Source organism: Papaver somniferum, chromosome 4 (genome assembly GCF_003573695.1).
Source record: "Papaver somniferum cultivar HN1 chromosome 4, ASM357369v1, whole genome shotgun sequence".
Lineage (NCBI taxonomy): Eukaryota > Viridiplantae > Streptophyta > Magnoliopsida > Ranunculales > Papaveraceae > Papaver > Papaver somniferum.
In genome coordinates this window covers 49,700,389-49,717,594 of record NC_039361.1, presented here as the reverse complement: position 1 = coordinate 49,717,594, position 17,206 = coordinate 49,700,389, and the positions used below count along the sequence as shown (strand labels likewise).

General features: G+C 36.2%; 2 protein-coding genes across 3 annotated transcripts; both read right to left on the bottom strand.

Moving 5' to 3' along the window:
* Positions 1-1,654: 1,654 nt before the first annotated feature.
* LOC113273858 lies at positions 1,655-3,801 on the bottom strand. Of its 2 annotated transcripts, none has more exons than XM_026523448.1 (3): positions 2,707-3,801; positions 2,502-2,617; positions 1,655-2,178 (listed from the first exon to the last, which is right to left on the bottom strand). In XM_026523448.1, exons 1-3 carry the CDS (start codon positions 2,831-2,833, stop codon positions 1,738-1,740), a joined length of 684 nt encoding a protein of 227 aa, XP_026379233.1. In that variant the 5' UTR covers positions 2,834-3,801; the 3' UTR covers positions 1,655-1,737. Both variants share the same exon structure in this region; 1 of them encodes a protein (XP_026379233.1).
* Positions 3,802-4,127: 326 nt separating this feature from the next.
* Positions 4,128-5,006, bottom strand: LOC113272493. The gene is made up of 3 exons (XM_026522319.1): positions 4,948-5,006; positions 4,186-4,696; positions 4,128-4,138 (listed from the first exon to the last, which is right to left on the bottom strand). The coding sequence occupies exons 2-3, from the start codon at positions 4,685-4,687 to the stop codon at positions 4,128-4,130; spliced, it is 513 nt and encodes a 170-aa protein (XP_026378104.1). The 5' UTR covers positions 4,688-4,696; positions 4,948-5,006.
* Between the last annotated feature and the right edge of the window lie 12,200 nt (positions 5,007-17,206).

Below are 17,206 nucleotides of genomic sequence, written 5' to 3'. Positions count from 1 at the left end.
TCACGAAACCCTGTAGGTAGACCCATTGGGATTGTGAATATAGACCCAACTATTTTCTCTGTAGTTGCGTGTTCTAATCTTACTTCTACTATCGTGATTGAGTATTATATTTGCTAAGATTTGCTTGAGATTTATCTCCGATAGGTAAGATTAAAAGTAGTCACAAACATCTTCGTCTCATCGTTTGTGATTCCACAATATCTTTTTTTGCTTCCATATGATTAAGATTATTGTGAGGTGATTGATAATACTTGGCTGTTCTTCTGGAATATAAGTCTGGTTTATCAATTGGTTCCTATGCACTTTGATTTATCATAAGACGGAACAAAACTAATAGGTATTTTTGTGGGAGACAGATTTATCTATTCCAATAGACTTTTTTGTGTGAGACAGATTTTTTTATCAAGTCCTCGACTTTTGGTCGTAGCAACTCTTAGTTGTGGGTGAGATCAGTTAAGGGAATCAAGTGCGTAGAATCCTGCTGGGGTTCAGAGACGTAAGGAGCGCAATTGTACCTTGATCAGTGTGAGATTGATTAGGGCTCAACTACATTCCATTCCGAAGTTCATTGGTAGTATAGGCTAGTGTATGTAGCGGCTTAATACAGTGTGGTATTCAAAGCTGGACTAGGCCCCAGGGTTTTTCTGCATTTGCGGTTTCCTCGTTAACAAAATTTCTGGTGTCTATGTTATTTCTTTTCCGCATTATATTTTGTTATATAATAGAAATATCACAGGTTGTGCGTTAAGTTTAATCAGTTCTTGAATCCGACTACCGTTGAAGTTATTTCTCTTATTAAATCAGGCTCGCAAATTCCTATTTGTTTGATTGCGGATTGAATTGATAAATTGAGATATAACTCTTTGATATACTTTTCTATAGATTGAGTCTGACCGTCTAGTTGATTCTCTTGAAATATATTGAAGTTTGTTTATTCAAATTGCCGAACAAAATATTGGGTGTGGTTGTTAGACCCACGCTTTTTCAGAAACAATCCAAGGGGTATATTTAATTACCTTAGTACCTCTTTGTCGAACATGAGCTTGAGTAGTTTTATTGAAGTCATTTGAATTACTTGGACAGCTCCAGCTTTTAAATTGGAATTGCCATAATATGGTTTCAGGCCATTCTCCTCTATCAAACAACAAATGACCACAACTCAGAGAGACATGTGTTCCAGGTAGCTCGATGACAATCCATACAACACAATTTTCCATAAACTTGTTGAGCCTAATCTGAATTTCCACTTCAAATAGTTTCCCAAAAATACATCTTCATTGCTTGAACTACCATGAGTAAAGCCTTAGTTCTCACTGTTCTTGCCAGAAATTCTATCCATGAATAAGCCACATTCCCCTTTATATAACAAATTAAATATAGCCAGGAAGTAATGTCGATCCCCAAGAAAACTGTATATACTCGCCACCTGGTTGCAACCAATGTAGTCAATATCGGATACCGGTTTGTCTCGGCTGAGGACCGGTACACTGGTACAACATTGTATCGGGGAGATCTCGGTTTCAAATATCGGGGAGATATCGGTTCTAAATTTATATCTATAATTTATATTGTTTCACACAAAATTATACAACATTAAAATGCATCAATTTTAGAAAAACAAACAAGTTCATTCAAAACATAAGAGTCATCGTATGAAGTTCAAATTGGAAAAATGGGAGAATTCACAACTTTAAAGTTCACAATCTGGAAACATAATTAAACATGGACATTACAATTTTAATCAAAATCATTCGATTCATCATAGATATCATAATCTTCCGTAGCTCCATCATCTCCACCAAGTAGTCCATAATTAGAGTCCAACATCAAGTCATCAGTATCATATCCACTATATTCAGAGTCAGTTGGATAAGTAGATTTGCGTCGGGAGATACAAGCACTTTTACCAACAACTGGCATACCTTTTTCACCAACAATATCTTGCAAATCATCCAAAATAACATTATCTCCTTGTACAACCAAGTCATCCAAATTCTCTAAAGCCAACCATTCATCATTGTCATCACGCTCATCCAGAAAAATGGGATCATGAGCTTTCGGATCATCATTATATTGACTGATTTCTTTGTATCGACGTTCCAATTTCTTGTTGTATTGAATAAAGACGCTATCATTCAATTTTTGTTGCTTTATGCGATTTCGCTTCTTTGAATGCAACTGAAAGACGAAAGGATAATAAGTAAATGAAATGAAACACATCAAACAGATTGAATCTTGATGTTCATCATTATAAATTGAACCAAATAGAAAAGCCAAATATAAATCAAGTGTGTTGGAACATAACTTAGTATTGCCCTACTCTTGCTCATATAGTGGTATACAATGGTAACACATTACACATTCACTACAACTTGGTGTGTCGCGGCACCTCAGGAAACTGAATTACAGGCATACATATGGTCTAAATACCCTTACAGGAAAATGGTAATACATGAAAAATAATCAGTGCAAGTAAGACTCAACAAGATTAGAATACTTACATTCTGAAATGTGCTCCAGTTTCGCTCACACGGGGAACAAGTAAGACTCAATACCCTTATTGCAAATTTTTGTAGGTTTGGGGTATCGATTCCTCCATATGTAATCCACCAATCATCTGTCATAAACACGGACAAAATAATTATACAAATGCATAGGTAACACAGATGTAATCAAACCTTCAACTTACATAACAAAAAAACTTACGAGGTTGATCTTTATATCTTCTTTTTTTGCAAACCGGAGTTCCCAAGATCCCGTTAGCATCACTGTAGTCTCTCAATTCAGTTGTAGCTTTCTCAAGATCTTCTTCATTGGGAATAAGCCTTTGCATTGCTGTATGAAGTCCCCTTTTGATTTATATGTACTTAAGATCATTATCCATTAGATGAGCAGGGACTTTGTAGAATATGGAAGGATTTAAATAATATGCAGCACAATGTAGAGCATGATTGAAGTTATTCTTCCATCTTTTATCAAAGATAGCCTTAATTACAGCCCAAGTACTATCATCTTGACTGAAATTCTCCTCGAGTTTCTCCCTTGCTATCCTCATTGCTTCATAAAAACAAGGCATTGTAGGTTTGCGCTCGATATCCACTACCCTTACAACCTTAACCAAAGGCTTTAGCACTCTACAAGAATAATCAACATCTTCCCAAAATGTACCGCTTGTGACAATTTTAAGTACATTAATTCCCATAGTTTCTTTTGCAAACCTCATTTTCAACCACTTATCATTCACAAACATTATTTGCAAATGGGTTTTATACTTTGCAAGACTTTCTAGTGTGTAGTACTGAGTTGCAAATCTAGTCTTTGTAGACCTATGTAATTCACCACCGATCATTTCCCTCATTAAGCTTAATACTTGAAAATGAGCATAAATATATGTAACGAGTCTTTTACCTAGAATGACGGCTGTCTTGATTCGTGGAAGCTTGTAACCAAGTTCTTCTAGCATCAACTGAACACAATGAGCACCACAAGGAGTCCAAAACATATTTGGGTATTCAAGCATTAAATCTTTCCCTGCCTTTTTAAAATTTGAACCATTATCGGTAATGAACTGAACTATATTTTCTTCCCCAACATCGTTAATTACCTCCTTTACAAGCCCACGTATAAAATCAGCATCATTGGTTCTGTTTGACGCATCCACAGACTTCAAAAAAACTGTCCCTTTCGGACAATTCACCAAAAAGTCAATAAGATGTCGCTTTTTCCCATCTGTCCAGCCATCAGACATGATAGAACATCCAAACCTCTTCCAATGTTCCCTAAATGTATCAACAAATTTCTTCATTTCTACTAACCGGTCCTTGAAAAGATTCGTACGAATCTGGTGGTAAGATGGTGGGGGCATAGCTAACAAAAAAACAACATAAAAAGCAAAAGTAAACCAAATGAATATACGATAAGAAGAACAGATTAAAGCACGTATTATAGCTAAAATCAACTGAGCATATCACAACTGCTTACCTTTCCCATAGTCGCCTATTGCATATATCATTTCTTTGAAACTTGGGCAACGAACAGTGTTAAATGATACTGAATTCTCAGTCATCCAAGCTGAAATGCATTTCCATGCAGTCTTCATTAACTTCTCTTTCACAGCTGAGTCTCTTTCAAGAGTGGACTGTTGAGTTTTTTGGTGGTCTGTCTTCATATATAAATCAATTGGACCTCTACTATTACTTTGGCTTATCCTCTTTCTCTTTGTCTGATTCTGAGAAACAAGTTGACTAGCACCCACACCAGCACTAGCACCACGACTGCCCATATTGCCATCAATTTCAACTTCTTGTTCTTCAACATCGGTATCAGCATCAGAGCCTTCATTTGAGTTGTTTGCACGCCGATACGCCAAATCAATGTTATCCCTATGAGATTTTTTGGTCCTCTTTACAGAATACACCAGACTAACTTTGTTCATAATGTCAATGGACACATTTGGACATGAAGAAACATTCCCTTTAATATGTAAAAGATGCTCCTTAAGCCTAGTAATTCCACCACCACGAATTAATTTCTTACATAACAAACAAGTAATAATACTTTGATTTGCTAGGTCTTGGCGTTCACCCCATTCCCATGCTGGATCTTTAGTTTGAGTAGCCGAAGAAGAGGGCAATGAATCACAGGTAGTGTTTGTGGCATTTGAATTTGATGCATTAGAAGAATCCATAATCACAACCTACAACAGAAATAAAATATATAGGAGAGTGGTTTGAGCAAATCAAGGAACACAATTGTGTTCTGTTGCTGTTAAATAACAACAAAAGTAGTGGTTGAAATGAAATGGATTGTACGAATTAAATCCAACAATGAATTTACGAATTAAATCAATGGATTGTACTACAAAGTATGAGTTGAAATGAAACAGTAGCCTAGATTTAGACAAAATATTAAGAATATTTCATGAAACAGTTGCAGCAGTAGCCGTACCTTGATTTATTCTGCTCTTACGTTAATCATTGGAGAAGCTATACGCTGAATCTGTACAGTTGGTTTGATAGTTTCATACAGAAAGAACACACATAAATTGATTAGATCTAACAAGAATGGAACTATCAATTAAGATGGAGAAACTAATTTGTTAATGATGAAAACCATTTTATCAAGATGTATCAAGATTTAACAAATAATTCATCAAAGAATAATTAGATACAAATCACAGCAAAAGAAGAAATTAACTATCAAAACCCTAACCTCTTGTTAACAGATCGACCATGAATTGAATCTCGCCATTGACATTAAGAAGAAGAAAAAAACGGCTGCCAAGAAGGGTTTCTGAAGATTTTTCTGCCAAAAATTTCGATGAGATTTAGGGATTTTATCCTTCCCTTCACTTAAAATTCCTAAATTGACCTGACGTTCACAAAACAATTCCGAAACTGTCCCATATCGGGAAAACCGGACTGTATCGTTTCGTATATATCGGCCGATATTATCGGCTAAATATCGTATCGCGATATTTGTGTTTTCGTTTCGCTCTAACACCGGTACACGAAATTCCGCCGATATTTCGGCCGGTACAAGCGAAATTGACTACATTGGTTGCAACTTGAAGTAAGGTACTGAGTACAGCAAGGAAGGTGCCAATAACTCCAATAATGCACAACTCTCGTAATAACTTCTCGAACCATAAGACTACCACTGACCTTAGATATAAGCGATGGAAAATGCAAGACGAAACATATAATGAGAGATATAAATGACTGCTCCAGACTGTGGGAACTGGAAGAAAAAACACCGAGAGAAATTCATATTTTTTTCGTAAAAATCAGTAACACATGTTTATTTCTCATTGACGCTGCATACAACTTACTACTATCACCATTATATACACCTAACAATATTGACCCAAAGAGAACAGTCACCAAAGAAGTAATAGTATGAACACGAAATTCAGAAGCATCAGCAAAATAAAAATGACCCCTCACGATTTCATTGACAACTTTACATCTCCAACTCCAAATGGTATCACCATCCATTTCGACAGTTAACATTTGCGTTTTACTAACCTCGTGTATCCTTGCGAGATAAGTTAACAATTCAACCCAAGAACTATTTACTTGCAGCTGTCCTGTATCAAACACTTCTGCTGCCTTCTCCATTTCAACCACTTTACTACTTCCCTTGGGCCTCAAGAGCTTATTAAAATCACTTCCACCAATTAAAAGAAACAAAAAACCTTCATTGACATGAAAATTAAGTCTACCAGGATCAAACAATTTGCAAGTGTAACAGTCTTCACCCTCATTGGTCAGTAAATCCCAATCGAGTTTGCAAGCAACAAATCCAACTGGTACTCATCTTTAAGAAAAAACTCAAACAAATTTATCTCTCTTGCAGACGTTTTACCAAACCGGTTATCTATATCAGCAGTATCACCATTTCTAACTAATACAGATGCAATAGAATCCAGAAAAATCGAACTGAATCGATACCCATGCTTTAAAAATAACTCATATACAATTCTCTCGATGTAGTTAGGCATTACCGGTGATCCATCAAATGCCTTTCCACAATCAAATAGAGAATAAGCAGAATTGGTAATAATGGAAAAACACTTACTCAATCCGATTTGATTCTTCCGATCGAACTCATTCACATCCCTGGTTGGAATTGTGTTGGCTACAACACTAGTCGAATCGTCATTTTCTTCATAGAAGACAAAACCAAGGAATGAAATATTCTGCGACATTAGTGATTGGGTCCTCTTTTGCATCAAAGAAGAACGGAGGAATCAATTCTAGATCTAGAGAATCATCTTGTTCTTCATAGAAATAAGAAGGTATAATCAACTCGAAGTCAGTTTCTTTTTCCTTTCCAGCAACACCTTTAACTTCATCAACTAATTGTTCTTCTGATGGTTGCGGCTGAGTTTATGCAACAACTGTGATGAATGGTCCCAAGACTCCCAACTTTTTCTTTTAGACTGAAAGGAGATTTTCTAACTTGGTCTTTATGATTGAAATGAGATTTTCCGTTTTGAAAAGATTAAGCTCTCGATCTGGTGAGCTTTCAGTATACAACAACCCTAATTGCTTTCATTCAAGAGCACTTAATCTGTTCGTTACCTCTTGGTATAAACCGCCAGTTGAGTTGAGAACTCTTCAAGTGCAGAGGACAGACAAGAATACTTGGATGATACCATTTGTGATGGGCTTCCTTGTAATTCCACAACAAGATCCGGTAATAACTAAGAATTGATTGCTAAATATTCAAGTAACCAACTGCAGCCACACTAGACCCTAGTAACCAATTCGGAGAATAATTCCGAACCGATACGTTTCGCGAATCATACGCGTACAAACCTAACTCCGAACCTAATACGCGTGTAATATGAGCTAGCCGTATAATGCGTATCCGAATAGTTCGCCCGTTGGGGATCGAACTTGAGTCCCAATGCTCCTAGAGGAGCATGCCAGACCACCGTTCCAGCTGTTAGTTTTTGTTATATTTGTCATATATATTTCTTATAATATCATTAGTCCATATATATTTCATTCATCAACATTTTTTATATCTTTAAATCCCTAGACTTATATAAAAAGTAGTCTTTTATGATATAAATACTTATTAATATGTTACTTATGTGTGCCGAATTTTGTGTAGCGAATCAACAACTCTAAAACGAATTATACACGTGCGTATGCCGTTCCAATTTATTCCCGACTCACGAACCGTTGACCGGATTTTTGACCGAACTTGATTTTTACAAATCCGAATAATACACGTACGTATGCCGTTCTGTACGTATACCGAATTACGAATTGCTAACTAGGCACTAGACTGAGTTCCTCTTTTATTTTTTTATTCATAAGCTTTTTAATGCAAGAATTTCAGCTTATAAAGCTGCTTCTTCTAACCTAACATTTATGGCTAACAAGAGCCCAGATGGTCACATCCTAACCCCTCATTACAGATAATATAAACACCCATTGTCTAGTTAAAAGCTACCAACTATATTATGCTAAATACTGACATCCAAGTGATATGTGCACCCTCTCCCAGGCTTGGGACATGACCGATGATGATGAGAAACATGTCTGTGTCCATGGCTGCTTGCGTAGCTACGGAATTACAACCTTGCTTAAGCGCGATTACATCACCAGCTCCTCCAACTGCACTATGTTATACCAAGCTGAAGCAACAACAATCTTGCCTTTGACAGTATGTCAAGGGCCCTAACCTTGTCAAATATATTAACAGTCCAACGCTAATAAGATGGCACTGAAATGTGGTGTTGCAATTCCAAAATGTTAGTCTTTGTTACACCTACAAGAGTCGTGATGGTTATTAGGGTTCTGTACTGTACTAGTAAAACCTAATGTCGCTCAAATAAAATGTTATTAATGATGTTCATTAATTGACAAAGATTTGGAGAAAATAAAATTTAATCTTCTTTTGTCGCGATGATCTGTTCGTCTAGTCACTCCGTTGATCTGATTATTGCATTATCTGATTTACCGCAAGATACAAGAAATGGTCCATCCTTCTGCTTTTACCCTGTTCTCCATAACCATATGCTAATGTTAGCTTATGGCTTATCATATCTACTCATGAATATTAAAAAACAACAAAATTTTCAATCTGATCAGAGGCACACAGAAAGAAAAGAGATACCATGCAGACCGCAAATAGAAAAACAGTTTTGACACGTAACAAATATACCCTTATACAACACTAAATATATTCCTACCATTTAAAAACCTTATTCATTAAAAAATAGATTACTTAATACCCTTACTTATAAGATAATTTTTTTTATTTAAAAACCTTATCTCTCAACAAATTTCTTTCTCTATCACTTCACGACTACCACCACCAGCACCGCCGCCGCCGCCAACACCACCACCACTTACTAACTACAACCACCACTAATATTCCACCACCGCCACTAGTATTCTGTCACCACCACCATCATTGTCGATGTTGTCACCGGTGCCGTCGCCGCCTCCACCACCACCACCGTCGTTCAAATTTGGTGTCAACAACCGAAGTTGATCCAAAAGTTAAAAGTTCAAAAATAACTTTACTAATACATATTCCAATTCTTTTATTGTGTCAACTATCTAAGATAATCCCAGTGAATGGAGTCAACAACCAAAGTTGATTCAAATAAATAGAAAATAGTCCAGTTCATTTGTGTCAACAATGGAAGTTGATCCCAATAAATGGGGTCAACAATCAAAGTTGGTTCAATAACTGAAAAAATACTCCATTTTTTTGTTTCAACAATGGAAGTGGGATCAACAATGGAAATTGACCCAAAAAAGTGGAACCCAAGAACAATGTTTCCAGATTATAGTGTCAACAACCAAAATTGATTCATTTAAGTGGGATCAACAATTGAAGTTGATCCCATTAAGTGGGATCAACTATTGGAGTCGCCATTTATATAAGTATGTTTCATGTAAAAACCAATAAACCTGAAACCTACAAACTGACAAATTCTTAAAAAACACAAAAATAACATTCATAAAAATATATCAGAATGTATGTCATTACAAACATAACAACTCCAAATCGTCATTTATAAATCAGTATAACCAAACAGTATGAGATCTTCGGGAACATAAGGCTAATTTTGTTTGACCATACTTATCATCTCGCTGATAGTAGTTGATTTCGAAATAGGATGCGAGACGCTCAGATTGCAAAATCTAAACTCTACAACAACCATCTTTGGCCTGCAACAATCGAAGTTTGATAATAAGAAAATGACACATACGAATGAGTGAACTTGGCGTGAGTCGAACACGCATCATCTGATGTGGATTCAGTCATGCTACCATTTCACCATTAATTCATACTAACAAATCACCAAATAAATTGGATGCAAACTAAATTATTAAAGTGACAAGCAAGATGAGAAAAGGTTAAGATCCAGGAATCCGTCATAGGCTAGGTTTTATTTATGATCTTTCACAAGAGTCTCTATTTTTCTTATGTAAAGTTGCAACACTTGGCTACTTAAACATGGAACATACGTCGCTACGAATTCTTGATAATCGACTAAGGATTGTTTGATCTCGACCTAAAAGTAGAACCCTTAATCACCATTTATACATGTCATACAAAGTAGAAGAGTATTCATAAATCTAATATCAATCAGGTCACAATGGGATTGTCTATAACTTACCTATGTAGCATACTTGGCATAAAACATGAAAAGATTAATAAGAACAATCAACCAAAATGAGATGCTCAAACACAAATAATCTAGTATACAAGTTCATCCAAGAGTGGTTTAGAAAATCATAGCAAAATGAAAACAATAACAACAAACTCTTGTTTTCTCCTCTGTAGACGGCGTGCCCTTCTCTTCTCCTAATTGTTGGCTTATAAAGCAGTCAGTTCCTCCTCTTGCAACGGACTCCGATAAACAACAAAGCCCAGTCCAGGCCAGTCCAACACCATCTCTAATTTTCAAATCCAGCTGCTTCATAAATCCAACCAACACACCCATTTTCAAGTTCGGGCCATTATCAAACTCCGACCACGGTACCCAAATACATATTCAATCTAGACACCACAGTCCATACATCTCAGTCGATTTTCTCTGTAACTTGCATTTGCAATTGAACCCATTCACGGTCCACACTAACCCCAAAATTTGTTGTTCCGGGAATCACTAGAATCATCACCACTTTGCCAACATCAGACCACCTTAGGACCCAAATTTATATTTCATGGCAGACTTCACAAATCAGGCCTCATTACTTCCTTGAATCTCACAATTAACCACTGCCAACAAAACCCATTGTAGGTGATAGATGAATACACCATTGTAGTCACTTTGATAGCTGACCATCGACGAATGCACCAGTTCATATACTTCACTGAATCGAACCATACAAAACCCATTATTCATACAGCTCTTGTTGTTCATATCGTGTTGATCTTGAGCACATACCCTGTCTTTCATAATCGCAATATTTATTGCAGCAACCTTCTATTCACCCTGAGTTTCAATTCAAACTCAACCAAATGCCGACCTATCTCAACATACATTTCTTACCCATTTCGTACCTGATGCTGCAGATGTTGTTTCAACCGAGAAACGTCAATCGACACCAAATTCCCCAAATTCAATTTTTTTTGTTACTGTCATCCACTAATTGATACAAGTCTCACCATCTCAGTAATCACCATTCCTACTCACTGCACCTATCGAACCCAAAACAGATTCATATGGTTCATCTTGTTCCATGTAATCTCCTCAACCATCGACTGCAACAGATCAACCACGACCAACGACTGAACCCAAATCGATACTGAAAAAGCAGGGGTACAATAATGACACCCAATATTTCTTTTAGGAAACCTGTATGGACTAACTCCAATACAATTCCAAGAGAATCAACTAGACAGTCAGACTCAATCAAGGAAAATATATCCAAGAGCTATAGCCAATTTCTCAAATCAATCTGCAATCGAACAGATAGGAATCTGTGAGCCAGATTAATATGAGAAGTAACTTGGATGGTACCAAAGACCAGTATCCAAGCGCCAATCAATTTCAATCAACAACCAAAGGTTGTATTTACCAATCGATTGAAATACGCACCACCTGTGATATTTCAATTATATAGAAAATATAATGCGGAAAAGAAAACACGGACACCAGAAGTTTTGTTAACGAGGAAACCGCAAATGCAGAAAACCCCCGGGACCTAGTCCAGATTTGAACACCACACTGTATTAAGCCGCTACAGACTCTAGCCTACTACAAGTTAACTTCGGACTGGAATGTAGTTGAGCCCTAACCAATCTCACACTAATTAAGGTACAATCGCGTTCCTTACGCCTCTGAATCCCAGCAGGACTCTACGCACTTGATTCCTTAGCTGATCTCACCCACAACTAAGAGTTTCTACGACTCAAAGTCGAAGACTTGATAAACAAATCTGTCTCACACAGAAAAGTCTATTAGAATAGATAAATCTGTCCCCATAGAAATACCTATGAAGTTTTTGTTCTGTGTTTTGATAAAACAAGGTGAAGAAGAACCAATTGATATACCAGAATTATATTCCTGAAGAACATCCTAGAAATATCAATCACCTCACAATAACTCAACTATATGGTAGTAAAACAAGTTATTGTGGAATCACAAAGAATGAAACGAAGAGCTTTGTGATTACTTTTTATATCTTAACTATCAGAGATAAATCTCGATAAAATATTACAGAAGATAGTACTCAATACGATAGAACAAAGTAAGATCAGAACACGCAACTACATAGAAAATAATTGGGTCTGGCTTCAGAATCCCATAGCAGTCTTTAAGTCGTTAACCTATAATGGTTTTAGGAAAAACCTAGGTTAAAGCAGAATCGACTCTAGTCGCAACTAATATCACACATGAGGTGTGGTATTAGGTTTCCCAGTTGCTAGAGTTCTCCCTTATATAGCCTTCAAATCAGGGTTTGCAATCAATGTTACCTTGGTAACAAAGCATTCAATATTCACCGTTAGATGAAACCTGATTTAAGATTCAAGCTAATATTTTCCACCATTAGATGGTCTTTAGCTTGTTACACACAAATGAAATATACCTTCATTAAGATATGAAATATACCTAAACGTGTATATTGAGTTTGAGTTTCGAAGTTAGCCATATGAACACTTTTCTCTTAACCTTGTTCATCTTAACACTTGTAGATCAATTGAAAATCAAATGAATCTAATTGTGTTAGTCATAGAGTTGTTCAATTATTTATATTCTCATAGAAGTATACAAGACACAATTGAAGCAAAATCGAATTGATTCAAAAGAATCAGTTCATTAAATTTTACCCACGGTTTGCAAAGATTGCATTCCTTAATTTATAAATGTATTTGTTCATGAGTATTAAATCATATATAACTGATTTAAGAACTTGAACCGCTTAAGTTTGCAAACGGGTACGCGAAATTAAGTTCCAGACATTGGTCACAAGCCGACAGTTTGCAAACGGGTACGCAAAATTTAGCTCCTGACCGAATTCAGTTAAAACTGTTTACGAACGGGTACACAAACTTGGTTCCCGGACTTCAACAGTTAAATCAGTTTGCGAACGGGTATACAAACTTAAGTACCCTAACTTAAACAGATAATTAAGTTTGCGAACAGGTATGCAAACTTCCGGTCCTGAATTCCGTCAAAACAGTTCGTACACAAAGTACACAAACCCGTAATGTATCCAGACATGGGTTTTAGCTCTTAATTACCATTTCAATCATTGAAACATTCTTAGAAGACGACAATAGCAGTCTCATACAAACTATTAGCTTATAAGCTATTTTCAAGTGATTGAATGATCAATATAAAATATTCTGAGCCTAAATCAAATGACTGTCTCACACAAATCATGTAAGATGTTACCAGGTGATTTTCACATGATTATATTTTGACTTTCGTCAAGAATAATGATGAACGTGGTTAAAGAAAAAATCTTAACAACACATATTTCAAGAAAGATATAAGCGAGTTAAACTCAGACCGAACTATCAAATGTGTATAATGTGAAGTCTATATAGCTATACGGCTTTTGTCTCAATAGAAGATAGAATAAAATAGACTTCTAAGTGATAGATGAGTTCAAGTCTCCATATAACTTTTGTTGATGAAGTTCCACAAGCTCCCCTTAGTAGTTCTTCGTCTTCAATTGATGAACGTCGTGAAGTCTAAAGCTCAACTACACATTTTATCCTAATCCGAGACATAACTATAAGTAGAATAGAAATCAAGACTTATAGTTTTGACAACTAAACTTGATAAACAAGCTTGAGATAGTAACGCTTGCGAGTTCGACCGAGAAGTGCTCTAAAAAATACCAAGAATAGATCCAATTTCGTTTAACTTCAAAATCCCCAAATGTGCTTCTGTATCAAACCTTGAATCCAGCTCATACACTTCGACAAATCGAACTCCCGAATCCGTTGCTGCTGCGTGTATTTCTCAGTTATGAACCTACGATCTCATACCACAACAAGCCCCCAAAATCGATCCATTAAAATACCACCATGGCAATCAATCGATTGCTGAACTGCGAGCTGCTAATTAACTCAGTTTCATAACACATCCATAAATCCCCAAGCTCAGTTATGTTGACAAACCCAAATATGTTATTGGGTCACTTATCCATAAGAATAAATAGACATTTATTTTGTGTTGAGTAAAGAAATAAGATGCTAATGATGCTCTAGGTTACACCACGAAGAACTGGAGGAAAAATTGACACGTCTCCTTTTCTCTTCAGCCACTCGTTGGACGGGCTTGTTTGAATAAGCACAGATAATTCTTGTCCTCCATAGTATGCGTGAGTGGTGCTGATATATAGCAATACCAGGCCATCCACATTCAAGGTTCTCTTGATCTCAGAAAAGATGAGTATTTTTGTCGCATACACTGTTTAATCTCCTACTTTAACCATTTATCTTCAGGGTGAACGGATTCACTTAGATTTCCTGTAAAAGGATTAAAACAATATTATTATCAACTAACGAGACCTATCCAATGTAAATATGAGTATAAAAATGTAGCACTTACATGCTTATTACAATCTTTTAATTTCAACCTATAAATCTGATACCAAGTGTGATCGTCTATGGACAATAGTCGAGACATTGCGACAACTTGATATTCACTTGACAATAGTTACGGTACAAAACCGATTTACTATAGGATAAAAGTCAAGTGATTAGGATTAACGTACAAGTATAATTTAGTAAAGTAAATGACATGACAAGATTTTGTTAACGAGGAAACCGCAAATGCAGAAAAACCTCAGGACCTGGTCCAGCTTTGAATACTCTCATAATTAATCCGCTATAGAAAGAACAAAATCCAACTTCATATAGTTGAGACCAAGTAAAATATCCCTAGTTACCTAGTTCCCTCAGTATCCATGCGTCTTCGACCTTTTGGTCACGCACGTGAATCTCATGACAGGAATCACTATCTCGAGTTGCCTTACTTCTTTTGATCGTATTCCAAGTAGCAAAGAAATGAACCTGTTTGGTAACCACTCTTTTCAATCTTTAAGAAAATATGTTTTGAGTTGTTTACAAAGGCTCTTATGTTCAATCTAATAAACTCCTTTGTCGGGTAAGATTAATCGAAATTGGTAACTTAGATTCAGATTCACTACTATCATATTGAAGAATACCACCAAATGATAGTTGTCAATCTATACGAGTTTCTGATCAGATAAATATAATCTAAGTTGGATCCCAAACGATTAAGATGTGTGCACAAAATTCAAAAGATACGAAAACTAATTAGATAAATCTTCTTCGTTTTAAATCTTCGATTATCTTTAAAGTACCTGCACACAAAAACTTGAATCCTCTTGTAATCAATCACGCACAGAATATAGTTTATTAACAATGGATTATCATAAGTTGTCTTTAGATCTAACAACAGAGATCTCGTCGATACTTTGATCTAGTTTGAATGACCCTTATGTCAGGAGAGAAGGTTCTCAAGAAAATATCAAACTAGGTGCAATCAAAGTTTCAATAATCGTTAGAAAATCAAATCAATAATCGAAAAATAAAATAACAATGCAATTATCTAGTTTCCCACCAACGGGTACTCGTTAAGCTTCTTGATCTAACAGAAGTCTTTAAACGAGCGGTCGTAAGAGATTTCTCCTAATTAGGTTACTTTCCTCTCCAGATTGACGGATTCGCCAGAAACAACATGAATGAAGTTTGAGAAGAAATAGAGATACAAACTTCGTATACATATAGTCAAGGATCATTAAGTTGGTTTGCTTGAAACTGTATTGAGTTTTGTCCATACAGATTGATGAATGAAAAAGTTGGTGGTGTACTTTGTACCCTCTCCTTTTCAGTGACAAAGTAGACCATATACCCATTCAAACTTAAAGGGTATATACTAGTCCAGATTCATGGTCAAACCCCGACTATCTTAAAAAGTATAAGGAACCTGACTGTTTATCAGTTCAGATTCACGATTAAACCATAATTATCATAAAAGGTGGATAAACACGGTCATCATTCAGTCCATGTACATTGATACATTCTTGGTAACTAATATTAATTAGATTATCCCTAAGATAAGGATAAATCCGGAGAGTATTTGGTCCAGGTCCGTAATCAAGATAAATTTAGACAATTACTTGACTGGGTACGTGCATATCCTCTATAACCTATAAATAAAAGCGAAATTCCAAATGGAAAGGTAAAAATTTTCTAATACTTACCCCTCCAGAAAACCTACAGTGAAATCTTACTCACTTAAGCATCGGAGTGTCCTTGCAGCTATCCCTCCCCACCCACTTTCATTTCTCAACAACTCTTGAGGAGCTAAAGCTAGTGGAGAGCAAATTCATCAAGTACTTGAAAATCTCCCCATCCATCGTGAACGTATCTGGGGGAATACTATTAAATCATCTAACTGTTCAAATTTCATCTTCAGGTAGAAATCTCGAGGAATATTATTGAGCAATCTAATGGTTCAAATTTCATCATCAGGTACAAGGGATATTGTTGAATCATCCAAAGGCAAGAATTCCACCATCAAGTACAAATTTCGAGGAGTGTTGTAGGAATGTATATTTTACAGCAAAAATCTTATTGGCATCTTACATGTATGAATGGAAAAGAAAGTGACTTATAATCGATATCAATTAACTTGGCGCTTCAGGATAATTACCTAATTTGACCTTCAATTCTTCACTGCAAATTATAACTTGATGACAACAATTTTAGAAGACGAATCTTTCATCACATAAGACTATTTATCATACTTGATAAATTGTTGGCATCCAACTCAAAACCTATTGCAAATGAATGAAGTATCCCTTATAAGTATAAAGTGTGCATATGATAGAGGTTTGAGCAGTTTGAGACTATTATCTTCAACATGCCCCCTCTACTTGTAGGGCGGGAGTTTGGGGCTTTAGAACGTGGACCCTTTGTACAGGTAGCTCTTGCTATGGTTGAGAGAATGTTGGAGCTTCTACTTCCTATACGGGTAGCTCCCGACGCGAAGTTAGGGCCTCTTACATCGTGGATAAGCAGGTCAAGATTTTAAGACCTCTACATCAGTGGTGAATGTGTATGGGTAGTCGTTGGGCTTACACTCATACTCGCCTAGCTTTAATACCATGATAATGATAGAATGTGTGATCCAAATCAATATCAACCGGCAATGAGTAGAGTCGCTTTCTGGTTATAT

Coding starts and splice junctions, on each gene's coding strand:
- LOC113272493 (XM_026522319.1), bottom strand. CDS start 4,687: ATGGATTCTTCTAATGCATCAAATTCAAATGCCACAAACACTACCTGT.
- LOC113273858 (XM_026523448.1), bottom strand. CDS start 2,833: ATGCAAAGGCTTATTCCCAATGAAGAAGATCTTGAGAAAGCTACAACT. Junction 2,618..2,706: donor AAGATATAAAGATCAACCTC/GTAAGTTTTTTT, acceptor TGTTTATGACAG/ATGATTGGTGGATTACATAT. Junction 2,179..2,501: donor ACTGGAGCACATTTCAGAAT/GTAAGTATTCTA, acceptor TTCGTCTTTCAG/TTGCATTCAAAGAAGCGAAA.